General features: G+C 35.6%; 1 protein-coding gene across 2 annotated transcripts in view; it reads left to right on the top strand.

Moving 5' to 3' along the window:
• Nucleotides 1–23,252, top strand: part of LOC128242293 (C-Maf-inducing protein-like) — a 91,570-nt gene that overhangs the window by 57,412 nt on the left and 10,906 nt on the right. For both annotated transcript variants that reach the window (XM_052959389.1, XM_052959388.1), the window contains exons 9-16: nucleotides 52–153; nucleotides 2,750–2,839; nucleotides 3,860–3,925; nucleotides 6,057–6,083; nucleotides 13,670–13,826; nucleotides 18,656–18,769; nucleotides 21,189–21,329; nucleotides 21,829–22,023. In XM_052959389.1, coding sequence (XP_052815349.1) covers nucleotides 52–153; nucleotides 2,750–2,839; nucleotides 3,860–3,925; nucleotides 6,057–6,083; nucleotides 13,670–13,826; nucleotides 18,656–18,769; nucleotides 21,189–21,329; nucleotides 21,829–22,023 — 892 coding nt within the window. The remainder of the gene's footprint in view (nucleotides 1–51; nucleotides 154–2,749; nucleotides 2,840–3,859; nucleotides 3,926–6,056; nucleotides 6,084–13,669; nucleotides 13,827–18,655; nucleotides 18,770–21,188; nucleotides 21,330–21,828; nucleotides 22,024–23,252) is intronic.

Here is a 23,252-nt window from a genome sequence, read left to right as displayed (position 1 = left end):
GCTTTTTCTCTCTCTTATGACACTTACTGTTCAAGATTGTTTATATTTTAGCATGCACGGTCCAGCAAGCGTTTGTCCACACCCCCGAGTGCTGCCAAACCTCGTGGCTGTCTGTCTAGCTGCCATCTACAGTGTCTATGAGGACAAGAAATTGTAAGTCACGATCGTAGTGTGTAAAATAAGTTAGGCCAGGGGAAAATAATGATTTTCAGACGAATTTTGAAGAACTAAAAGTGGCTTGGTAGCTTTGATGTTTTATGCTTTATTATATATGCATCATAAGTCGGTAAGCATTGTAGATCGAAAGTTTCATTTTTCCAATTTAAACCTAGTACAATTCGACCATTATTCCACTTGTGATGTCATGCATATTACAGTTACCATTGTGTGCTGTTAAAATTACATCATAAGGCAAATTCTAGTGTTATAAAGGTGTTATATATTATGTAATAGAGCGTCTTTTAAGTGATATAAAACCAGAAATTTATATAATAACAAGATTATTTGTATTGCATTTTGATTCAGGATGTCGTATTTGACTCTAGACTAGATATTTGTCAATTTTGAGTTCACACGTCCTCGTGAAATCTGAATATGCAAAAATCATCTTGAGTCGAATTCAACCTCCCAGATCTAAATAACATTCAAAACCCTATTATATTTTCTAAAAAACACTATAAATATGTTTACATTTCCAATTTTTCAAATTCTTTTGTATTACATTTGTTGTTAAATCCTCATTCATGACAAATAATATCTTGCGAGTGCAAAGACAGCTGGTATATACACATATATATATATATATATATGAATAATGCTCTTGATTACTGCGAGGGAATCCAGTGTTTCTGGCCTTTTTTTCAGAAGAAAATAATTTTTCACCTTTGAACTGAAAGTGGCCTGCTCATGATTGGGTGTTATTGTACTGTTTCAGTTTGAGATAAGTTATTTAGGATATACATACATGAAGTTCAGGTATCATGACGGTATTGGTGTCATTAAGGTCGTGCAAAAATTAAAACCCTGCGATTACTTCAAAAGCGTTCACGAGATGCAAATAAAACTATGTACGCATGTTTCTAGGGACAAAACACATAATTATGTATAGCAAGGTCCATAACTCTGGCTTTGATTATTGTTGAGTTATGCCCCTTGTTTGAATGAAGAAAAAATAACAGATGAGCAATGATGCTACCTCCGAAGTGCTCTTGTTAAAATCAATCAATTTCATTTATAAGAAAATTTAAATGCTGATTTGATTTTTTGTTTCTTCTATCTTTAAGTTTTCTTTTTAAAGACTTTCTTGCAATACCAAAAATTCAAATAAATTGCCCATTTGTGGTATTTGTATGAAATTGTAGACCAAATTGTAATAATTGTCTACCTTTATAATTTATTTTCATAAATCAATTGTGGGTTTGGTAAAAGAACAGCAGTCTTTTGAAAAATGATGAATCTCAGAGTGAATATTACAATTGAAATAAATTTATGATACACGTGTCTGTATTAAATCCTGGGGTTTTTGTTTGACAAGAAATTAATAAGATTTTTTTTCTGTTGGATAAAACTGAAGCGTGAAATTGTCAAACACGATTCCTGGAAATGAAAGAGAATCTAAAATAAAAAGTTCCTGTGTAAAGTATCGCTATTACAAACAGAATATTATTTCATATTGTCACAAATAGAACATGTGACTAATATTTCTGCTGGTATATTAATGAGTGATGTATGTTACACATGAATTTCAAGACTTGTACTCTTTTCAGGTTGTTGTTTGTTTTAAGGAAGATAGGGATTACATTTCACCCCACTTTCATTTTTAACTGGTCTGTTTTTAAAGAAAAAAAGTCCAGGGGCCATAAGGGGCCATAATAACAAACCGTCTGAAGTTAAGACTCAAACTCAGAAAAGCGTTTTTATGAAATGGACAAAAAATCATCTTTATTCGATTTCTTTTATGAAAATGTATGTCAATAATAGTAAAACATTGAAATAGTGATATCATTCAGCAAAATTTATCATCAATGCTTTTCGAAAGTTACATTGGAAAAAAGATTTGTAATTTTGATTCTCGAGTCTGAACTTGCACTTGAAACTGTTCGTTATCATGGCCCCAGGTCTTATTTTAACCTTGATTCTGTTGTTGTCATCGCCATACCTTAAAGCTGCACTCTCACAGATGGAACGTTTTGACAACTGTTTTATTTTTTGTCTTGGAACAAGCAAGTGTTTGCGTAAATATCTGCAACCCAGCACTTGATAAAAAACTGATGACAAAAGATCAGATCGCAGATTTTCATATTTCCACTCCAATATTAATGTTTTATGCATTTTTCTTAAACCGATAGTAACGGCTTAAGACATAAAACATTAAATTTGGAATGGAAATATGAACAGTTGTCAAAACAGTAAATCTGTGAGGGTGCAGCTTTAAATTCAATCATTGCGATAACTGAAAAAAAATCATGTTATTCAAATTAAATTCAAATAAAATGTGATATTTATGTTCATAGGGACAAGACATAGATGTTAAGCAAGGCATATAACTCTGGCTTTAATAATTATTGAGTTATGCCCCTTGTTTTATGAAATCCAACAGACGAGCATTCACGTTAGTTCTGTGGCGCTCTTGTTTGGCTTGTAAATGCAGGATTACTTGAAATATTTTTAACCTATGTACAGTTTTGGCTCGTATTTTTCAGGGAATATTGTGATTTCATTGTCATTGCACAAAATTTATATTTTTCAGGGAAAAGCAGGATAATATTTCATCGCACATTTTCGACCAATCTGACTGGGAGAAGAGAGTTACTTGTTATGTGAAAATGATGGAGACAATGTAAGCCGATATTGCACGAGGGATTATCTGGGATTATTGATTAAGTGACTAAGCTTAGGCCATTATTATGAAAATGATCTATTGTTTAATTTAATATCATATAATAAGGGCAAAGATTTTAATAACATTAAAAAACAAACAGAATTTGTGAATAAACAATAGTAACTAAAATGAAGCATCATAAGGAATGTTAACGATTGAAAATGAGTTTAAATGGATTGACCTTTATATGTTAAAGATAAACAATTTCATAGCTGTGAAAGAAATGACCAATAGAAACAAGAAAAGTAATGTATAAATAAATACATTGTTGTAATAAGTTAATAATCAAATAGTCTGTTCCTACAGGTAGGATTCATTTCTGGCAGAATCTGTAAGTTCAAGGGCCCATCTTATCAGAACAGAACAGATCAGATCATTTATTGTTATAACTTGAACATACACAGTTCATCGTTATTCCAATTACATAAACACATCATATCGATGAGCCTACGACCAAATATTGTAAGGTCAGAAAGTTCAGTTGAATATTTCACTAGTGTCAGAAATCTAATTTAAATTTTATCTCCTTAAAAAAAAAAGTCAAATATTCCCAGTCTTACCCTTTGTTTCCGAATATTTCATATTACGACCAAGAACAATATGATTCGAAATATTGAACATGCGATGCATTTGTTGATGATATGGCCCCTGAGTATTTGTCTATTTTTCTGACAATGTCAATAAATGTCACTAAGTTCAATTTTCTTATGGAGATAAATGTCATATGTAAATCTCACAGCTAAAACAGATTAATATCAAATGTCAGTAGTGATGTTTGTTTAGCAAGTATGGTTTCATTGTAGAACTTTAAAATTGTGTATAAGTATGTTACATTAATATTTGTTCAAGAAAGGTTTTTAAAATTTGTATGAATGACAATTCAAAAATGACAGTTCAAAATAGTAATCATCAGCATTAAAAAACAAGTTTCTAATTTCCTGAAATCCTCAATTAAATTTGATCCCAATTTTGTTTCAGGTCAACTTTCGAGGACTGGCGATATATTTTAGGCAGCCTGCTACAACCGATACCCTTTCCTATTGAGTAAGTGCAAGTTAGTCTATACTCACTACAACTGCAGATACCCCTTTGTTTTGGATAATATGTGTATTGTAGTTTATACTCTGTTACACCTTCCTATTGAGTAAGTATACAGTAGTTTATACTCTGTTACACCTTCCTATTGAGTACTTATACAGTAGTTTATACTCAGATACACCTTCATATTGAGTACGTATACAGTAGTTTTGCCCCCACAAAGTGGCGGCATATAGGGTTGCCCTTGTCCGTACGTACGTCTGTCCGTACGTACGTACGTACGTACGTCCCGAAGATTGTTTCCGATCTAATTCTTGAAAACCGTTTGTCCAATCCTCACCAAACTTTAAACACATGTTTGTGACCATAATATCTTGATCAAGTTCGATAGTCATGGAAATCGCTTTAGTCATTTAGGAGTTACGGCCCTTTTTTGCCAAAAATACTTCAAAAATATATGTTTCCAATCTAATTCTTGAAAAGTATGTGTCCAATCCTCACCAAACTTTACATACATGATTGTGACCATAATATCTTGATCAAGTTCGATAGCCATGGAAATCGCTTTTGTCATTTAGGAGTTACGGCCCTTTATTTGCAAAAAAAGACTTGAAAAATATGTCCCGAAGATTGTTTCCGATCTAATTCTTGAAAACTGTTTGTCCAATCCTCACCAAACTTTAAACACATGTTTGTGACCATAATATCTTGATCAAGTTCGATAGTCATGGAAATCGCTTTAGTCATTTAGGAGTTACGGCCCTTTTTTGCCAAAAATACTTCAAAAATCATTATTTATACTCTGATACACCTTCCAATTGAGTAAGTATACAGTAGTTTATACTCTGATACACCTTCCAATTGAGTAAGTATACAGTAGTTTATACTCTGATACACCTTCCAATTGAGTAAGTATACAGTAGTTTATACTCTGATACACCTTCCTATTGAGTACGAGTAAGCTGCTTTAAACTCTGATATACTCAAGGATGTGATTTGTCCGCGGATTTGCGGAATTTATAGTCTGATATTCTTTCCTATTGAGTAAGTGTGAGGTAGTTTATAGTCTGATATCCTTTCCTATTGAGTTAGTGTGACGTAGTTTATAGTCTGATATCCTTTCCTATTGAGTTAGTGTGACGTAGTTTATAGTCTGATATCCTTTCCTATTGAGTTAGTGTGACGTAGTTTATAGTCTGATATCCTTTCCTATTGAGTATGTGTGACGTAGTTTATAGTTGAGTTAGTGTGACGTAGTTTATAGTCTGATATCCTTTCCTATTGAGTAAGTGTGACATAGTTTATAGTCTGATACCCTTTCCTATTGAGTTAGTGTGACGTAGTTTATAGTCTGATATCCTTTCCTATTGAGTTAGTGTGACGTAGTTTATAGTCTGATATCCTTTCCTATTGAGTTAGTGTGAGGTAGTTTATAGTCTGATATCCTTTCCTATTGAGTTAGTGTGACGTAGTTTATAGTCTGATATCCTTTCCTATTGAGTTAGTGTGACGTAGTTAATAGTCTGATACCCTTTCCTATTGAGTTAGTGTGAGGTAGTTTATAGTCTGATATCCTTTCCTATTGAGTTAGTGTGAGGTAGTTTATAGTCTGATACCCTTTCCTATTGAGTTAGTGTGACATAGTTTAAACTCTGATACCCTTTCCTATTGAGTTAGTGTGAGGTAGTTTAAACTCTGATACCCTTTCCTATTGAGTTAGTGTGACATAGTTTAAACTCTTATAACTTTTGCTATTGAGTTAGTGTGAGGTAGTTTATACTCTGATACCCTTTCCTACTGAGTTAGTGTGAGGTAGTTTAAACTCTGATACCCTTTCCTACGACTCTTGTTGCATGTTATTATATACCTGTGTATATTAAAAAATTAGATTGATGCTTTAAAACATTATGAACTTGATCTCATATTTCGCCAGTTATCGTAACATTTCCTTCAGTATCGTAACCTACTATTTTCATAAAAGGTTCTTGACATTAAATTGTTATGTCTGCTGTATATAAACAATTTTTGTAAACAGTAATTATTATTGTATGTAACTGAACATATTCATGGAATTCTACTTCAGCAGCTTCACAGTTTCTCTGGTATTGATTTCTTATCTTTTACTTATTTGTTTCAGCGCATTAGCAGACGATCTGTTTACTTCGTAAGTTTTGTTTTCTTATTTCAATTTTTTTTTCACAACTTGGGGAATAGACTTTCTTGAGACTCAATTACTCTGGGTTTTTACCTGTATTCCTCAGCACTTTGTTGTGCAAATAATGAAATTTTCTAAAACCTAATGGAAATTTCACTACCAAGTAAACATAAAATCAAACAAATATATTTAAAATTAGTATGACAGCATGATATCAATGGTACTTTAAAATGCTACCCTTGAATTTCTTCTGTCATTTCATATTAAGTTGATGTAGACAGTAGTGGAATTTATTAAAATTGTTAAATCTGTAAAAACAACAACAACAACATTGTACCACTTGTGCTTTATAGATTCCTGGAAAAGTCTGTAGAATCATTTCCGAGTAATGACTATTGTGCCTCAAAGATTCTGGATTTCTCGGCTTTTCTGTTGTAATTTGAGAAACAGTTTCCTGAATTCCCGTTAATATGGCACAAGTCATACAAAGTGCTTAATAAAAACAAGTCAATCTTTCAAAACCTGTGACATTTTCTGAGAGAGCTGTTTGATTGGATGCAATCGCATACATGCTGTGAATGTAAAACCTGGATTATTTTATAAAATTGTGCAGATTCTATTGATTGTTTTTATATAATATATTTTTCATCTTGATCAATTTATTTCATGGCAGTGGTTTATGAAGCAGGGGCTTTAGGCTCAAGCAGTGGTTAAAAATTAACACAAGCCACAAGCCCTGCACTGGTAAAATGTTTTCCGGGCTTGCTCAAATTCTGAATTTTATATAGCAGGGCTTGTTCAAAAATGTGATGCCAATTTAAAGTATAAGAATTAGGGCTTGTTCATCCAAAAGACTAATTTCGATGACTGCTCTAGGGATACATTTAAGATGGATGTATGGGATTGAAAGGTGGGAAAGGGACAAATCTAGACAAATATTAAAGGGGCTGTACTCCATATGATGACATATCGAAAATAAAAAATAAATTGTCGAAAACTGACATAAACTTGGTATCGATGTGTTCAATGCATTGAAACTTACTAACTGAAGCACCACATAATTTACAAATAATTTATTTTTCACAGTTTTTTGGTATTTTTCCATTAAAAATATTACTAGGTATGTCTACCTAGTAGAATTCATTCCTTATGCGTGATTGGCTAGTTGATGTTATCACATGATATTACCAAGTGAGGTTTATATCTGAAATATTCCTCCCGGTAAGAGTAAGTCTTCGTAGCACAGTGGATACGACACAGGATTGCAATTTTGGTGACCCCGGTTTTTTTTACATTTTGGTATATTTTTTACCATTACGATAATCAAAGAGTCAAACATTTTATTAAATAATTGTCCTGAGATTCGTTACAGAAAAAAACTTTTTTTGGTGCTAATCTGGTGTACAGTCCCTTTAAATGTTTTGTGGATGAATGCTTGACCTTCCTGTACTGAGAGTGACCTTCCGTGCATGAAGCATGAAAAGAAACTGTTACTTGGTCAAACCTGAACTCTTAACTGATGAGAGCGTGTCTGTCACTAGTATCTGTTTATTATTGTCTGTGTGACTTTGATCAGAGCAGCCGAGTTATTGAGGTCATACTTTCAGACCATTATGGCTGCAGAATAAGGACATTGTGTTTCCTCCTTGGTATTAAATAAAACATTTATCAGTAAAAATTTGCTTAAGGGATTTTAATGTTCTGTCAAGATAATGTGCTTGGCAGAAATCACTAGTAATGGTTGTCTTTTATAATAATCTGGGTTAATTATGCAAAATCTCGGTTAATTATGCTTCCGATCTCAATGATGAATATGGCTAGTTATGGTTGAAGCATTGTTCGCAAAACCACTAATAGGCTGACAGTGAGGTCATGTTTGCGCATCTAGCTAATAAACAAATTTTAATTTCCTTATAAGAATTTAAAGAATGAGATAAAGAAATAGAATATCCTTTCGATAGAAGATCACGATATAATTTATTATTACATCTTCGATGATCACTTAATTTATTTATTCCACTTGTGGCAAAAGCTTCCTATTTAAAACAAGTATAGAGGATAATTGTTAGTTTCAGTTATTTAAGATGGTAATATTATTATATATTATACCTTACATACCCTTCTTTGTGTTTCTAAAGTTGATCGGTCTGTATATCAGTGTTGTTTTTTATCCAAATCCTGTTTTATGATGTCAGCAGTCCATATCATATTTATTGCTGGTCCTGACCTTTTAAAAATGTTATATGGACCGCTCGGGCGTCATTCGGCTTGTAAGTGTGACTTGCTATTTTCACAATGGCGAAATTTTTTGTAAGTGAACATACTTAGCTTTGTTCAATGAAACACATCTTAAGCGCTTTAAAAATAAGCAGCACCCTTCCATAACTCTTTAGTTAAAACCCTTTTGATGAATTTTATTTCAGTAATAAATCTCTATAAACCATCGGAAATTATATGATAAATGCTTGCCTTCTACTCAATGTCATAAAATATAGAGGGCTAATGACTCCTAGTTTCCTGTTGACTGTTCAAGAACTAAAATGAATATGTACGTTTATATAATCATAGTATTTACATTCCCCATGTTTTAAATTAGCGTTGAGGGGTCATGACTTTTCTCAAGGCACCACAAGGGAAGTTTTGTTTTTCCTCAAAAATGCCAATTTTTATATTGTGTTACTTCATGTTAAGGATACAAAATGTGTTTGTTTTTTTAGTTTTTAGCTCTACTGGCCAAAGGCCAGAAGAGCTTATGCGATGGTAATGTGTACATAGTATGTGCGTCCGTGGGTCTGTAAACAATTGCTTGTGAACACGATACAGTCTTCAGTTTTGATTGTATCTCGATGAAACTTGTACAGTATCTAGATATCCATTAGAGCTTGGTTCCTTTCGAAAACAAGCCAGATCCACCCATGCATGCCTAGATTATGGCCCTTGATAGTATAAAAAAATGCTATTGTGTAAACAATTGGTTGTGAACATGATACAGTCTTCATTTTTGATTGTATCTCGATGAAACTTGTACAGTATTTAGATATCCATTAGAGCTCGATTCCTTTTGAAAACCAGCCAGATCCGCCCATGCATGCCTAGATTATGGGCCTTGAAAGTATTAAAAAATCAGTTTGTCTGTAAACAATTGCTTGTGAACATGATACAGTCTTCAGTTTTGATTGTATCTCGATGAAACTTGTACAGTATTTAGACATCCATTAGAAATCGGTTCCTTTTGAAAACCAGCCAGATCTGCCCATGCATGCCTGGATACTTACACAATGGACACACATGAACTTAGCATACTTACACAATGGACACACATGAACTTAGCATACTTACACAATGGACACATATGAACTAAGCATACTTACACAATGGACACACATGAACTTAGCATACTTACACAATGGACACACATGAACTTAGCATACTTACACAATGGACACACATGAACTTAGCATACTTACACAATGGACACACATGAACTTAGCATACTTACACAATGGACACACATGAACTTAGCATACTTACACAATGGACACATATGAACTTAGCATACTTACACAATGGACACACATGAACTTAGCATACTTACACAATGGACACACATGAACTTAGCATACTTACACAATGGACACACATGAACTTAGCATACTTACACAATGGACACACATGAACTTAGCATACTTACACAATGGACACATATGAACTTAGCATACTTACACAATGGACACACATGAACTTAGCATACTTACACAATGGACACACATGAACTTAGCATACTTACACAATGGACACACATGAACTTAGCATACTTACACAATGGACACACATGAACCTAGCATACTTACACAATGGACACACATGAACTTAGCATACTTATACAATGGACACACATGAACTTAGCATACTTACACAATGGACACATATGAACTAAGCATACTTACACAATGGACACACATGAACTTAGCATACTTACACAATGGACACACATGAACTTAGCATACTTACACAATGGACACACATGAACTTAGCATACTTACACAATGGACACATATGAACTAAGCATACTTACACAATGGACACATATGAACTTAGCATACTTACACAATGGACACACATGAACTTAGCATACTTACACAATGGACACACATGAACTTAGCATACTTACACAATGGACACTTACACAATGGACACACATGAACTTAGCTTACTTACACAATGGACACACATGAACTTAGCATACTTACACGATGGACACACATGAACTTAGCATACTTACACGATGGACACACATGAACTTAGCATACTTACACGATGGACACACATGAACTTAGCATACTTACACGATGGACACACATGAACTTAGCATACTTACACGATGGACACATATGAACTTAGCATACTTACACGATGGACACACATGAACTTAGCATACTTACACGATGGACACACATGAACTTAGCATACTTACACAATGGACACACATGAACTTAGCATACTTACACAATGGACACATATGAACTTATCATACTTACACAATGGACACACATGAACTTATCATACTTACACAATGGACACACATGAACTTAGCATACTTACACAATGGACACATATGAACTTAGCATACTTACACAATGGACACACATGAACTTAGCATACTTACACAATGGACACACATGAACTTAGCATACTTACACAATGGACACACATGAACTTAGCATACTTACACAATGGACACACATGAACTTAGCATACTTACACGATGGACACACATGAACTTAGCATACTTACACGATGGACACACATGAACTTAGCATACTTACACGATGGACACACATGAACTTAGCATACTTACACAATGGACACACATGAACTTAGCATACTTACACAATGGACACATATGAACTTAGCATACTTACACAATGGACACACATAAACTTAGCATACTTACACAATGGACACATATGAACTTAGCATACTTACACAATGGACACACATGAACTTAGCATACTTACACAATGGACACATATGAACTTAGCATACTTACACAATGGACACATATGAACTTAGCATACTTACACAATGGACACACATGAACTTAGCATACTTACACAATGGACACACATGAACTTAGCATACTTACACAATGGACACACATGAACTTAGCATACTTACACAATGGACACACATGAACTTAGCATACTTACACAATGGACACACATGAACTTAGCATACTTACACAATGGACACATATGAACTTAGCATACTTACACAATGGACACATATGAACTTAGCATACTTACACAATGGACTCATACATAGCCATTCTATTTAAGTACTAAAAGAGATGGTTGTTATAATACATTTGTGTTTTCACATAAGCAGAAATGTTATGTTTCAGTTAAAAGGCATTGGATGATTTTGAAAGGTCAGTAAAGGTGAACATGACAATAGCATTGTGTGAAATGGTCTACTGATATTTTCTTTGGCATTAAGACAGTTGTTTTGTTTCTGTAAATGACAGAAAACCTTTTTTGTGATGATAAGATTTATTCGGCAAGACACCATAAGCTTTGATGAGCTTTTATAAACGACAGTAAACCTTTCTGATTTGCGAAATTATTTGTGGAATAAAATATGAAGAAAGATGTATGGTCAAAGGCTAGTCTATTTTGAAAAAGTCAAGGTGTTGTGATAGCCTTGTTAGCTCGACTATTCGAAGAATAGGTGGGCTATACTACTCGCCCCAGTGTCAGCATCGACTTTGGTGTCCGGTTAAAGTTTTAGGGAAAGTTGGGATTTTCACTTATAAGTCCAATACCCTACATTCAATTGACTTAATACTTCACGCAGTTGTTCAGAGCCATCACATGATGAGGTTAGATAACTCCATATTATTCTCTACACAGATTATTGCCCCTGATTGACTATGGAACTTAGGTTAAAGTTTAAGGGCAAGTTGGAATAACTTCTATATCCTTTGTTCAATTGACTTAATACTTCACACAGTTGTTCAGGACCATCACTCAATGAGGTTACATAACTCCATATTATTCTAAATACAAGTTATGACCCCTGATTGACTTAGGTTAAAGTTTTAGGGCAGGTTAAAGTTTTAGGGCAAGTTGGGATTTTCACTTAAAACTCCAATACCATTCATTCAATTGACTTAATACTTCACACAGATGTTCAGAGCCATCACATAATGAGGTTAGATAACTCCATATTATCTTTTATACAAATTATGGCCCCCCATTGACTATGGAACTTAGGTTAAAGTTTTAGGGCAGGTTGGGATATTGTTTAATGACTTCTTTACCCTTCATTCAACTGACTTAATATTTCACACAATTGTTCAGGACCATCACCCAATGAGGTTACATAACTCCATATCCTTAATACAAGTTATGGCCCCTGATTGACTTAGGTTAAAGTTTTAGGCAAGTAAAAGTTAAGGGCAAGTTGGGATTTTAATAAAAAAAACTTCTATACCGTTCATTAAATGCACTTAATAAAATTCAAAATTATTTACGACCATCTTACAACATCTTACAAGAAACATAACTCTGTTTTAAGCCTAAATACAAATTATGGCCCTTGAATTTTTTTTTATTTTTTATTATTTCCTTTGAAAGGCATATTCGTATATTCTTAACCACATTTTCATAATTTGAAATCAAGTTATTTGAATGACTTGCATCATTGTTTGGGCGGGCTGGTGGGAGGGCAGCATCAAAGTCACCTTATGTATCGAATAATTTTAGTTAGGTTTGAGATAAAGAGACCAAACTTGGTATTATTACATCGTTATTGTATTCTAAGTCAAAGCGGCGTAGTCGAGTGCGCTGTCTTACGACGGCTCTTGTTGTTCTTGTTGTTGTCATCATCATGGTCTTTATTGATGTTGTTGTTGTCAACATCATCATTTACTTGTCATTGACTTATAAAAAGTTGTTTTGGTTGTCAACATAGTCATTTACTTTGCCATAACTTAAACAAAATGATATATATGAAACTTGGTACACATGTTGCAAAATACAATACACACTTTTGTTGCAAGGCCCATAACTCTGCCTTTAATAATTGTTGAGTTAAGGTACATATTTAACCATTGTGGGCATAATTCAGGACATGTAAATAGAAAGAGTCAGAGGATATATAACACAGCTTAGATTTTAACATATATTTACACCCAAAGAGATGGCCTAACGGCCTTCAATATGTAAGATGCTTGGTAGTTAAGCGCTACATTTCTACAACGTATCAGACAAGACCTTATAATTTGGTCCCCTACTTGCCTAAACATATTCCAATCTAGGTCATATTGTGTACTCCGCCGTTCTTAATCATTTATGTTTTCTTCACATTTTAATTTTGTTCTAGCTAATACATACAGCTGATGTTTCAGGAACATAAATATATGATACATAATAATGCAATAGCCTGGATGTATGTTGTACGCTTACAAATCTTGGCTTTTCTTGGACCTTTCAAAGGTTCAGGAAAGTGAAAAATGTGATTCAGAATTGACCCAACAAATTATTTGTAAACAGTATCAGATAATCTTGTAATTCAACATACACCTTTTTCAGGAACATGAAGGATGTTATTCGGAACATAGCAGTAGACAAAGTTTGCGATGTCCACCAGACCATACTGGGTATCCGGGAAGGCAAGGAGGGATGGTTCCACCTGTACTGTCCTGGAAACATTGGCTGTGATGATGATGGGGAACTCTGGGGACAAATGGTATGGTCAACATGTTCATGCTTTATTGTGGAACCTTACTCAGTTACTCTTGATGTTGTAGACTGCAAGTCAGCTGTAAGCAGGGCCCAAATTCACCAACCTCTTGACTGCTAGTCAGCTGTAAGCAGGGCCCAAATTCACCAACCTCTTGACTGCTAGTCAGCTGTAAGCAGGGCCCAAATTCACCAACCTCTTGACTGCTAGTCTGCTGTAAGCAGGGCCCAAATTCACCAACCTCTTGACTGCTAGACAGCTGTAAGCAGGGCCCAAATTCACCAACCTCTTGACTGCTAGTCAGCTGTAAGCATGGCCCAAATTCACCAACCTCTTGACTGCTAGTCAGCTGTAAGCAGGGCCCAAATTCACTAACCTCTTGACTGCTAGTCAGCTGTAAGCAGGGCCCAAATTCACCAACCTCTTGACTGCTAGTCAGCTGTAAGCAGGGCCCAAATTCACTAACCTCTTGACTGCTAGTCAGCTGTAAGCAGGGCCCGAATTCACTAACCTCTTGACTGCTAGTCTGCTGTAAGCAGGGCCCGAATTCACTAACCTCTTGACTGTGAGTCTGCTGTAAGCAGGGCCCAAATCCACTAACCTCTTGACTGCTAGTCAGCTGTAAGCAGGGCCCAAATTCACAAACCTCTTGACTGCTAGTCAGCTGTAAGCAGGGTGCAAATTCACTAACTTCTTGACTGCTAGTCAGCTGTAAGCAGGGCGCAAATTCACCAACCTCTTGACTGCTAGTCAGCTGTAAGCAGGGCCCAAATTCACTAACCTCTTGACTGCTAGTCAGCTGTAAGCAGGGCCCAAATTCACTAACCTCTTGACTGCTAGTCAGCTGTAAGCAGGGCCCAAATTCACTAACCTATTGACTGCTAGTCAGCTGTAAGCAGGGCCCAAATTCACCAACCCCAAATTCACTGACCTTTTGACTGCTAGTCAGATGTAAGCAGGGCCCAAATTCACTAACCACTTGAGTCTGAGTTTGTGCATCGGACTCAGAAAAGCAAGTTTGTAATTTTGTTGCAAAATGCTATTTTGGAGCAAAGATGGTAAACATTGATGTATCTGTAACAAATGACCTGTTCTACAATCAGGGCAGACATCATTTGTCAACATTAGTTGTATTATAGATATTTTGAAACATTTAAGAATTCAGTTTTCTGAGTCTGAATCTAAACTCAGACTTAAGTGAATATGGGCCTTGATAAAAAAATATATATGTGTTGGTATCCATAGAATAGTATTTTCTCAGAGAAAATGCTAAGTATCATCAGGTTGAACAAATTCTGTGATCTATAATTCTCATAGAAAAAGCTTATGTCCTTTGTTGTTAACAGTTTTTTTATATAGTTGGTAATTTAAAGCTTTCAGTAGCAATGACAAAGCTATTCCAAATTGCCACAATCAAAGATCATTATTCTGCCTTATTATTGAACATGATTAGTAATATCATATTCTAGATAAAGAAATCGTGATTATAGAACCGTGTGGTGTTCATGTTATTATTTTACTGAAATAAGATTAATCAACATGTGTGAATTGACCATAATGCCAGTGTAAACCAGAACATATCTATCTGGCACAAATATGAGCTTTAATAAATATAATCAGGAACTTCTGGTCGTTGACAGTTATATGATCCTTCTTACCAATGACTTAAGGGGCAAATCACATGCTTATATTGCAAGGCAGTTGTATCTCAATATAGACATTTAAGATTTGATAGAAACTTAGAGCAACTGTGCACCAGATGATCAATTTGCAAGAAAAAACAAACTGTCATAAACTTGGTACAGTAAAACTGCGATCACTCGAGGTCGCCAGGGACCGAGCCAAAACCTCGAGGGAACCGATGTTTCGAACGATCCGATTTTCAATTTTCCGTTTTTGAAGTCGTCAAACAGACTGTTTACTAATACGTCGATTATATGTTGCGTTATGGAAATCGCTAATATGTTGACGTAAACTAAATGTAAAACGCAAAAGAAAAAAACAATAAATGAATAAATAGAAATGTTTATTTTAACAAAAAAAAACACATTTTCGTAACAAGCAACATTTGAATGACAGAACATATTGTGGCATTAGTCAGATTTAAGTTTCGCAAAATCAAGGATTGTTGATTGGCGTATCTTGTCGGTTTCGCAAAACTGTTCGATCGTAATGTGACGTGACAGAGTACAGAGCGTCTGAAAATCACGGTCAGCATCGGCAGTGAATTCAAAGAACCTTCAGACCACATCTAAAGCGTTAACTTCTCGTCATTAACTTCTCAAAATTATCATCTCAAATGCCCATATCAACTTATATATCGGTCATGCGTTAACAGTGAAAAACGGTTTTTCACACCTTATCAAATTGCCTTTCAACTGTCATTGCAATTTTTACTACTTGCGAAAATTTTAACACCTAGCAATTGTTTGTTTATTTTGGAACACGCGTTCGGGAAAAAGTGTGAAATTATGTCCTCGAGGGAGCCATAAGGTTTTGTGCACGATTTGTGTACTTGGGACCGAGGATATTGCTGGACTGCTCGACATAATTAGGTATCGTTGCAGCGTGGGTATATTTTATATGAAAATAAAAGGAAAAAATTTCGGGACCAAGCTCCGACCTCGAGGGAACGCCGGTTCTCGAGCGACCGCTTGTTTGAGGGAACGCAGTTTCACTGTATTAATGTGTACAATGCATTAAAACTTACTAACTGAAGTACCACATAGTTTATTTATTTAAGTTTAGCAGTTATTTCGTATTTTTCCATTAAAAAAGATTACTGGGTATGTCTACCTAGTAGAATTCATTCCTTATGCGTGATTGGCTAGTCGGTGTTATCACGTGATATTACGGAGTTAGGTGTATAGCTTAATTATGTCACCCGATTAGAGTAAGCCGTCGTAGCTCAGTGGATACGACGCTTGACTGCAATTTTGCTGACAAGGGTTTGAACCCTGTCTCCGACACAATTTTTTTTTTACATTTTGGTAGTTTTTTTTTACAATTATGATATCAAAGGGTAACACATTATATTAAATAATTGTCCTGAGATTCGTATAGAAAAAAACATTTTTTGGTGCCAATCTGGTGTACAGTCCCTATAAGTACTGATGTCCTGTTAAGAGGCCAAATATCTATTTTATTATACCGGACACAAACTGTAGAATTTTAAAGTATTCAAGCAACACTCCTAGTACAATCCTCAGTGTTTTATCTGAATCTTTTGATGTTTCTAATGTCAATAAATCATTTTCACTGACAACTGCAAATCTCAGGCTTTAAGTAAAATACTATGGGTAAAACCCATATTCATAGCTTTTACCTGTATTCATATATTCCTCCTATGTTCTATAGAAGTGAGGTGTAATAATAACAGTCTTTCAAGGTTGCATTGCCAGTTTAATAAGTCATAATTTTTGTACAAAAAATCCCGGCTCCTGGGTCAGACCACCAGACCAGAACATAGGTTTGACCTTGCATTATAAGTGATCTTCACCTGGCTCCTGGGTCAGATCCTCCAGACCAGACCATAGGTTTGACCTTTAATTATAAGTGACCTTCACCTGGTTCCTGGGTCAGACCCTCCAGACCAGAACATACTACATACTATACCTATGGTCTGGTCTGGAGGATCTGATCCAGGAGCCAGGTAAAGGTCACTTATAATGCAAGGTCAAACCTATGTCATAGGTTTCACCTTGCATTATAGGTGACCTTTACCTTGTTCCTGGGTCAGACAACCAGACCAAAACATAGGTTTGACCTTGCATTATAAGTGACCTTTACCTGGTTCCTGGGTCAGACCCTCCAAACCAGAACGTAGGTTTGATCTTGCATTATAAGTGACCTTTACCTGGTTCCTGGGTCAGACCCTCCAGACCAGAACATAGGTTTGACCTTGCATGATAAGTGACCTTTATCTGGTTCCTGGGTCAGACCCTCCAGACCAGAACATAGGTTTGACCTTGCATGATAAGTGACCTTTACCTGGTTCCTGGGTCAGACCCTCAAGACCAGAACATAGGGTTTGATCTTGCATTATAAGTGACCTTTACCTGGTTCCTGGGTCAGACCCTTCAGACCAGAACATAGGTTTGACCTTGCATGATAAGTGACCTTTACCTGACAGAGATATATAAAAAAAAATCATCACCTGCTATGAATGGCATTTGATCATTTGAACCATGGCATGCTTGTATTGATAGTGATAAAGAGTGCAATAAAGTTTGTTCAGAATTGTTTGACAGGTTATTATAAGTATAAAGAGATAAAAGAAATAAAACTGCAGGAATGCAAAAGGATAGAATAAATAAACAAACCTTATTACTGAAAAGTCCAGTAAAATATGGCTTGTGAAGCCATCCTAGGTACATTTTTTATGTCAAGTTCTATTTTGGGTCAATTTATGTCTTAAACAGGATCATGCGTTCAAAATCGTTTTTAACACTAAAGGCCACAATTGCAAACCAATAGTCATGAAACTTGGTCAAACTGTTATCTTATGAGTGGCAAGTTAATTTCTAAAATGGGTCTTGAACATGCTGATGCATTCATATCAAAGCTCTTGTTTCAGTGTAACATTTTGATGCTTATAAATTACAACTTTCGTTTTCAAATCATCACTCTCGTTTCATTTCAAGATGTTGATGCATCCTATTTGTCTCAGTTGAACACCTAGATGCGTATGAGTCATGACTCTCGCCTCAATTGAAAATGTTGATAGGACCAAATCATGATTCTCATTTCAGTTGAATTTTGAGTGAACATGTTGAATAATAGCTCTTGTTTCCTTTGATAACATTGATGCATCTGAATAATAACTCTCGTTTCAGTTGAACACGTTGATGCACTGTTGCTGTAAGAGAAAACACTTTCTGTTTGGGCTGAACAAGCAGATTGGGCCGGTGATGTTACTCGCCCTGCGCGAGACTATAGCTGCTATGGAGGTAAGGACGTGAAACACTTGCATTTTAAGTATAAATGATATGAATCATTTGGGTTCTTATTGTTACATGAATATCTTGAATGCTTGCCATTCTCCCATGCACTGCCAGAGAAAATTCACAGACAAATCCTACCAGTAAGCAATTGTATATGTCCATTGAGGCCACTGGATACTGAATAGTTCTATTAATTTTGTAGACTTTGTCATTGGTGTGAAATGATGATTATAATGTGTCAGTCACTACATGAGATAGAACATAGTTCTGTAATAGAATAGATTAACAAAAAATACCAGCCAAACAACTAAACATACACAATTGCATTGACAACAGGTTTTTAAATGCATCAATGAGTATTTAGCAAGGGGTTGAGCTTGCATTACATATTGATCATTATTGTATTACGGACATTATGTATCAAAATACTCTCTGCAGGAGTTATGTTACATGTTGGAGTGTGACATTAAAGTCACGAATTTGTACAGACTACATGTCCAGACATGTATTGAGTGCAGGCATTATGTACAAATATCAAACTTCCCTGCAGCTGTTCTGTAGCATATTGGAGTGTGATGTGGTGGAAAATAATAACCAAGATGCAGATGGTGGCCACCTTGTAAATACTTCATGTCTTAATGTTTTACTGTGCAGGTGTCTGTAGCATGTCAATAATGACCCAAGATGCAGATGGTCACCACCTTGTATATCTACATGTTTTAATGTTTAACTGTGCAGGTGTCTGTAGCATGTCAATAATGACCCAAGATGCAGATGGTCACCACCTTGTATATCTACATGTTTTAATGTTTACTGTGCAGGTGTCTGTAGCATGTCAATAATGACCCAAGATGCAGATGGTCACCACCTTGTATATCTACATGTTTTAATGTTTAACTGTGCAGGTGTTCTGTAGCATGTCAATAATGACCCAAGATGCAGATGGTCACCACATTGTATATCTACATGTTTTAATGTTTAACTGTGCAGGTGTCTGTAGCATGTCAATAATGACCCAAGATGCAGATGGTCACCACCTTGTATATCTACATGTTTTAATGTTTAACTGTGCAGGTGTCTGTAGCATGTCAATAATGACCCAAGATGCAGATGGTCACCACCTTGTATATCTACATGTTTTAATGTTTACTGTGCAGGTGTCTGTAGCATGTCAATAATGACCCAAGATGCAGATGGTCACCACCTTGTATATCTACATGTTTTAATGTTTACTGTGCAGGTGTCTGTAGCATGTCAATAATGACACAAGATGCAGATGGTCACCACCTTGTATATCTACATGTTTTAATGTTTAACTGTGCAGGTGTCTGTAGCATGTCAATAATGACCCAAGATGCAGATGGTCACCACCTTGTATATCTACATGTTTTAATGTTTTACTGTGCAGGTGTCTGTAGCATGTCAATAATGACCCAAGATGCAGATGGTCACCACCTTGTATATCTACATGTTTTAATGTTTAACTGTGCAGGTGTCTGTAGCATGTCAATAATGACCCAAGATGCAGATTGTCACCACCTTGTATATCTACATGTTTTAATGTTTAACTGTGCAGGTGTCTGTAGCATGTCAATAATGACCCAAGATGCAGATGGTCACCACCTTGTATATCTACATGTTTTAATGTTTACTGTGCAGGTGTCTGTAGCATGTCAATAATGACCCAAGATGCAGATGGTCACCACCTTGTATATCTACATGTTTTAATGTTTAACTGTGCAGGTGTCTGTAGCATGTCAATAATGACCCAAGATGCAGATGGTGGCCACCTTGTATATCTACATGTTTTAATGTTTACTGTGCAGGTGTCTGTAGCATGTCAATAATGACCCAAGATGCAGATGGTCACCACATTGTATATCTACATGTTTTAATGTTTTACTGTGCAGGTGTCTGTAGCATGTCAATAATGACCCAAGATGCAGATGGTCACCACATTGTATATCTACATGTTTTAATGTTTAACTGTGCAGGTGTCTGTAGCATGTCAATAATGACCCAAGATGCAGATTGCAGATGGTCACCACCTTGTATATCTACATGTTTTAATGTTTAACTGTGCAGGTGTCTGTAGCATGTCAATAATGACCCAAGATGCAGATTGCAGATGGTCACCACCTTGTATATCTACATGTTTTAATGTTTAACTGTGCAGGTGTCTGTAGCATGTCAATAATGACCCAAGATGCAGATGGTCACCACATTGTATATCTACATGTTTTAATGTTTACTGTGCAGGTGTCTGTAGCATGTCAATAATGACCCAAGATGCAGATGGTCACCACCTTGTATATATGTTAGTGTAATGTGGTTGAAAATAATGACCAAGATACATATGGTCACAACCTACAAATCAACATCTCTTTGTGTTCAGGTGATACAAAATTCAAATTATTCTATGCAGGTTTTATGTAGCATGTTGGAGTGTGATGTGGTGGAAAATAACGACCTCAAGATGCAGATGGTCACAACATTACAGAGCACTCAGTCTGGGAAACGCATGTACGCTGACCTATGTGAGAGACAGATCGCCCTCAGGGAACTCGTAAGTTGACTGACTATTTCATGTCGAGGTAATAAAATCTTGCAAAACATCTAAGGTTTGGTATATGTTAATATAATTTCCAAGATAAAAAGAGCAAAAACATTTTAAAGCTAAACTTGGTTATCTTAATGTATGACATACGTAGTCTTTTCCAATATAATATAGTTTTCTTTTCTTCTTAATTTTGGGGATCATACCAGAAACACAACATATATGTGTAAATGTGTCCAGATCTTTGATGGTCTTAAATCAATAGCCCTTTTATCCAAGCTCAAATATTCATTTTCATTTTAATTCAACTAAATGCAGTCCAAATCTGCTGTTTAACACTTTTGGTGCCAAATATAGAATTAAAAGTACATAAAATAGTATTTGATGTTGCATTAATTAGACATCAGTGGTGTCCCAGGCTGTTGCATTTTTGCATGGGTGCTGAAAGGGATAAAAAAAATCTCCCCAGTAATATTTTCATATTCCTATATTTTTCTTCGTTAAACAGCAACAGAAAGGTGGCCCAAAGAAGCTGACGTTGCCGTCCAAGTCGACGGACGCAGACCTCGCGAAGATGTTGAGCTCTGGCTCATTTGGAAACCTGGAGTGTCTGAGCCTGGCATTCACTCAAGTCACAAGTGCCTGTGCTGACGATCTGATCAAGCTGCCATCACTCCGATATCTCAATCTCTGGTCAACACAGGTTAGTACACTCAAATATTGCAACCTTGGTTAGTTATGAAAGATGTTTCTAGGTTTTCTAGGATGAGCTTTTAACAAACATTTGATCAAGCTGGCATCACTCTGATGTCTCAACCTTGATATCGAAAGATTTGGTAATAAATTTGTAGTGATATTCACTCTCGTTGTAAATGTCTGTGCCAATGATCTGATGAAGCTGTCATCTCAACCTCTGGCCCCTATTTCTCGAAAAATCTTTAAGTGCAACAAGTTCAAGAATCTTATTCCATTTAGATATATTAATTACCTAAACTCCTTTCTTTTTTAAAAATAAAAAATAGTGTATCATGATTATGATATAGATATTTTCTGTTTAAACTTTCCAATTTCTTCAAAATGAGAATATGACAAGAATCGTAACAAAACAAAGATAGTACTCATAGCTGGATCTGAATAAGAGACGTATGATTGTTCGAGAAGTTTAAGCCAGGTCAGCACAGGTTAGATTGTGAAAAAATATGTAATTATGATAAAATCAAAAGATCATGTGTCACCATACATGCCATCCCGGAATTTCGACCCATCACCTGGTCCCCTGTCGGGGGATCCATATCCCCTGGAATTAAAAAACAAAACAAAAAAACTTTTCTTTTTTTTTCAAAACTTGCTTTAGGTTGACAGTGGAAAGCATCAATAATATTATGAGTGTGAAATTCCATGAAGGACCATGATGACTAAGTCCAGAAATTATTGTAATTTGAGTGTATTTCTGTATTTATTCTTATATTATAAATGCAGATATTGCGCAAGTTTTCGCCTCGTAAAAATCCCCTGGTGTAATATCAAAACCCCCTGGGAAGCCTCTCAGAAATATGGCATGTATGTGTCACTGATCTGATAAAGTGGCCATCCTTGTGATATTTCAAGCTGTTATTAACACAGGATATATGTTTATTCAAACAAACTTACAATATGTGTGAAACAAATTAACACTTCAGACTTAATCGTTTGATTTCATGATGTTCTTGTTAACACAAGGTTCAACAAGATTGTTTACGTGATATTACACAAGAATATTGTCTTATATGTAGTGGGTAAGGGAAATCTGGCTTTCTGCCCAAACATACAAGGGCTTGAGCAGAAATTTGAATCTGAGAATCCTTTGACCAATATTGATAAATACCGTAGCTTGTTTGGTGTCACCCGACCAACTCAAAAACATACCTGTGACCAGAGCTTTTTTAGCCTTTC

Source organism: Mya arenaria, chromosome 8, assembly GCF_026914265.1.
Source record: "Mya arenaria isolate MELC-2E11 chromosome 8, ASM2691426v1".
Classification (NCBI taxonomy): domain Eukaryota; kingdom Metazoa; phylum Mollusca; class Bivalvia; order Myida; family Myidae; genus Mya; species Mya arenaria.
This window is presented reverse-complemented; position numbering and strand designations above follow the sequence as displayed.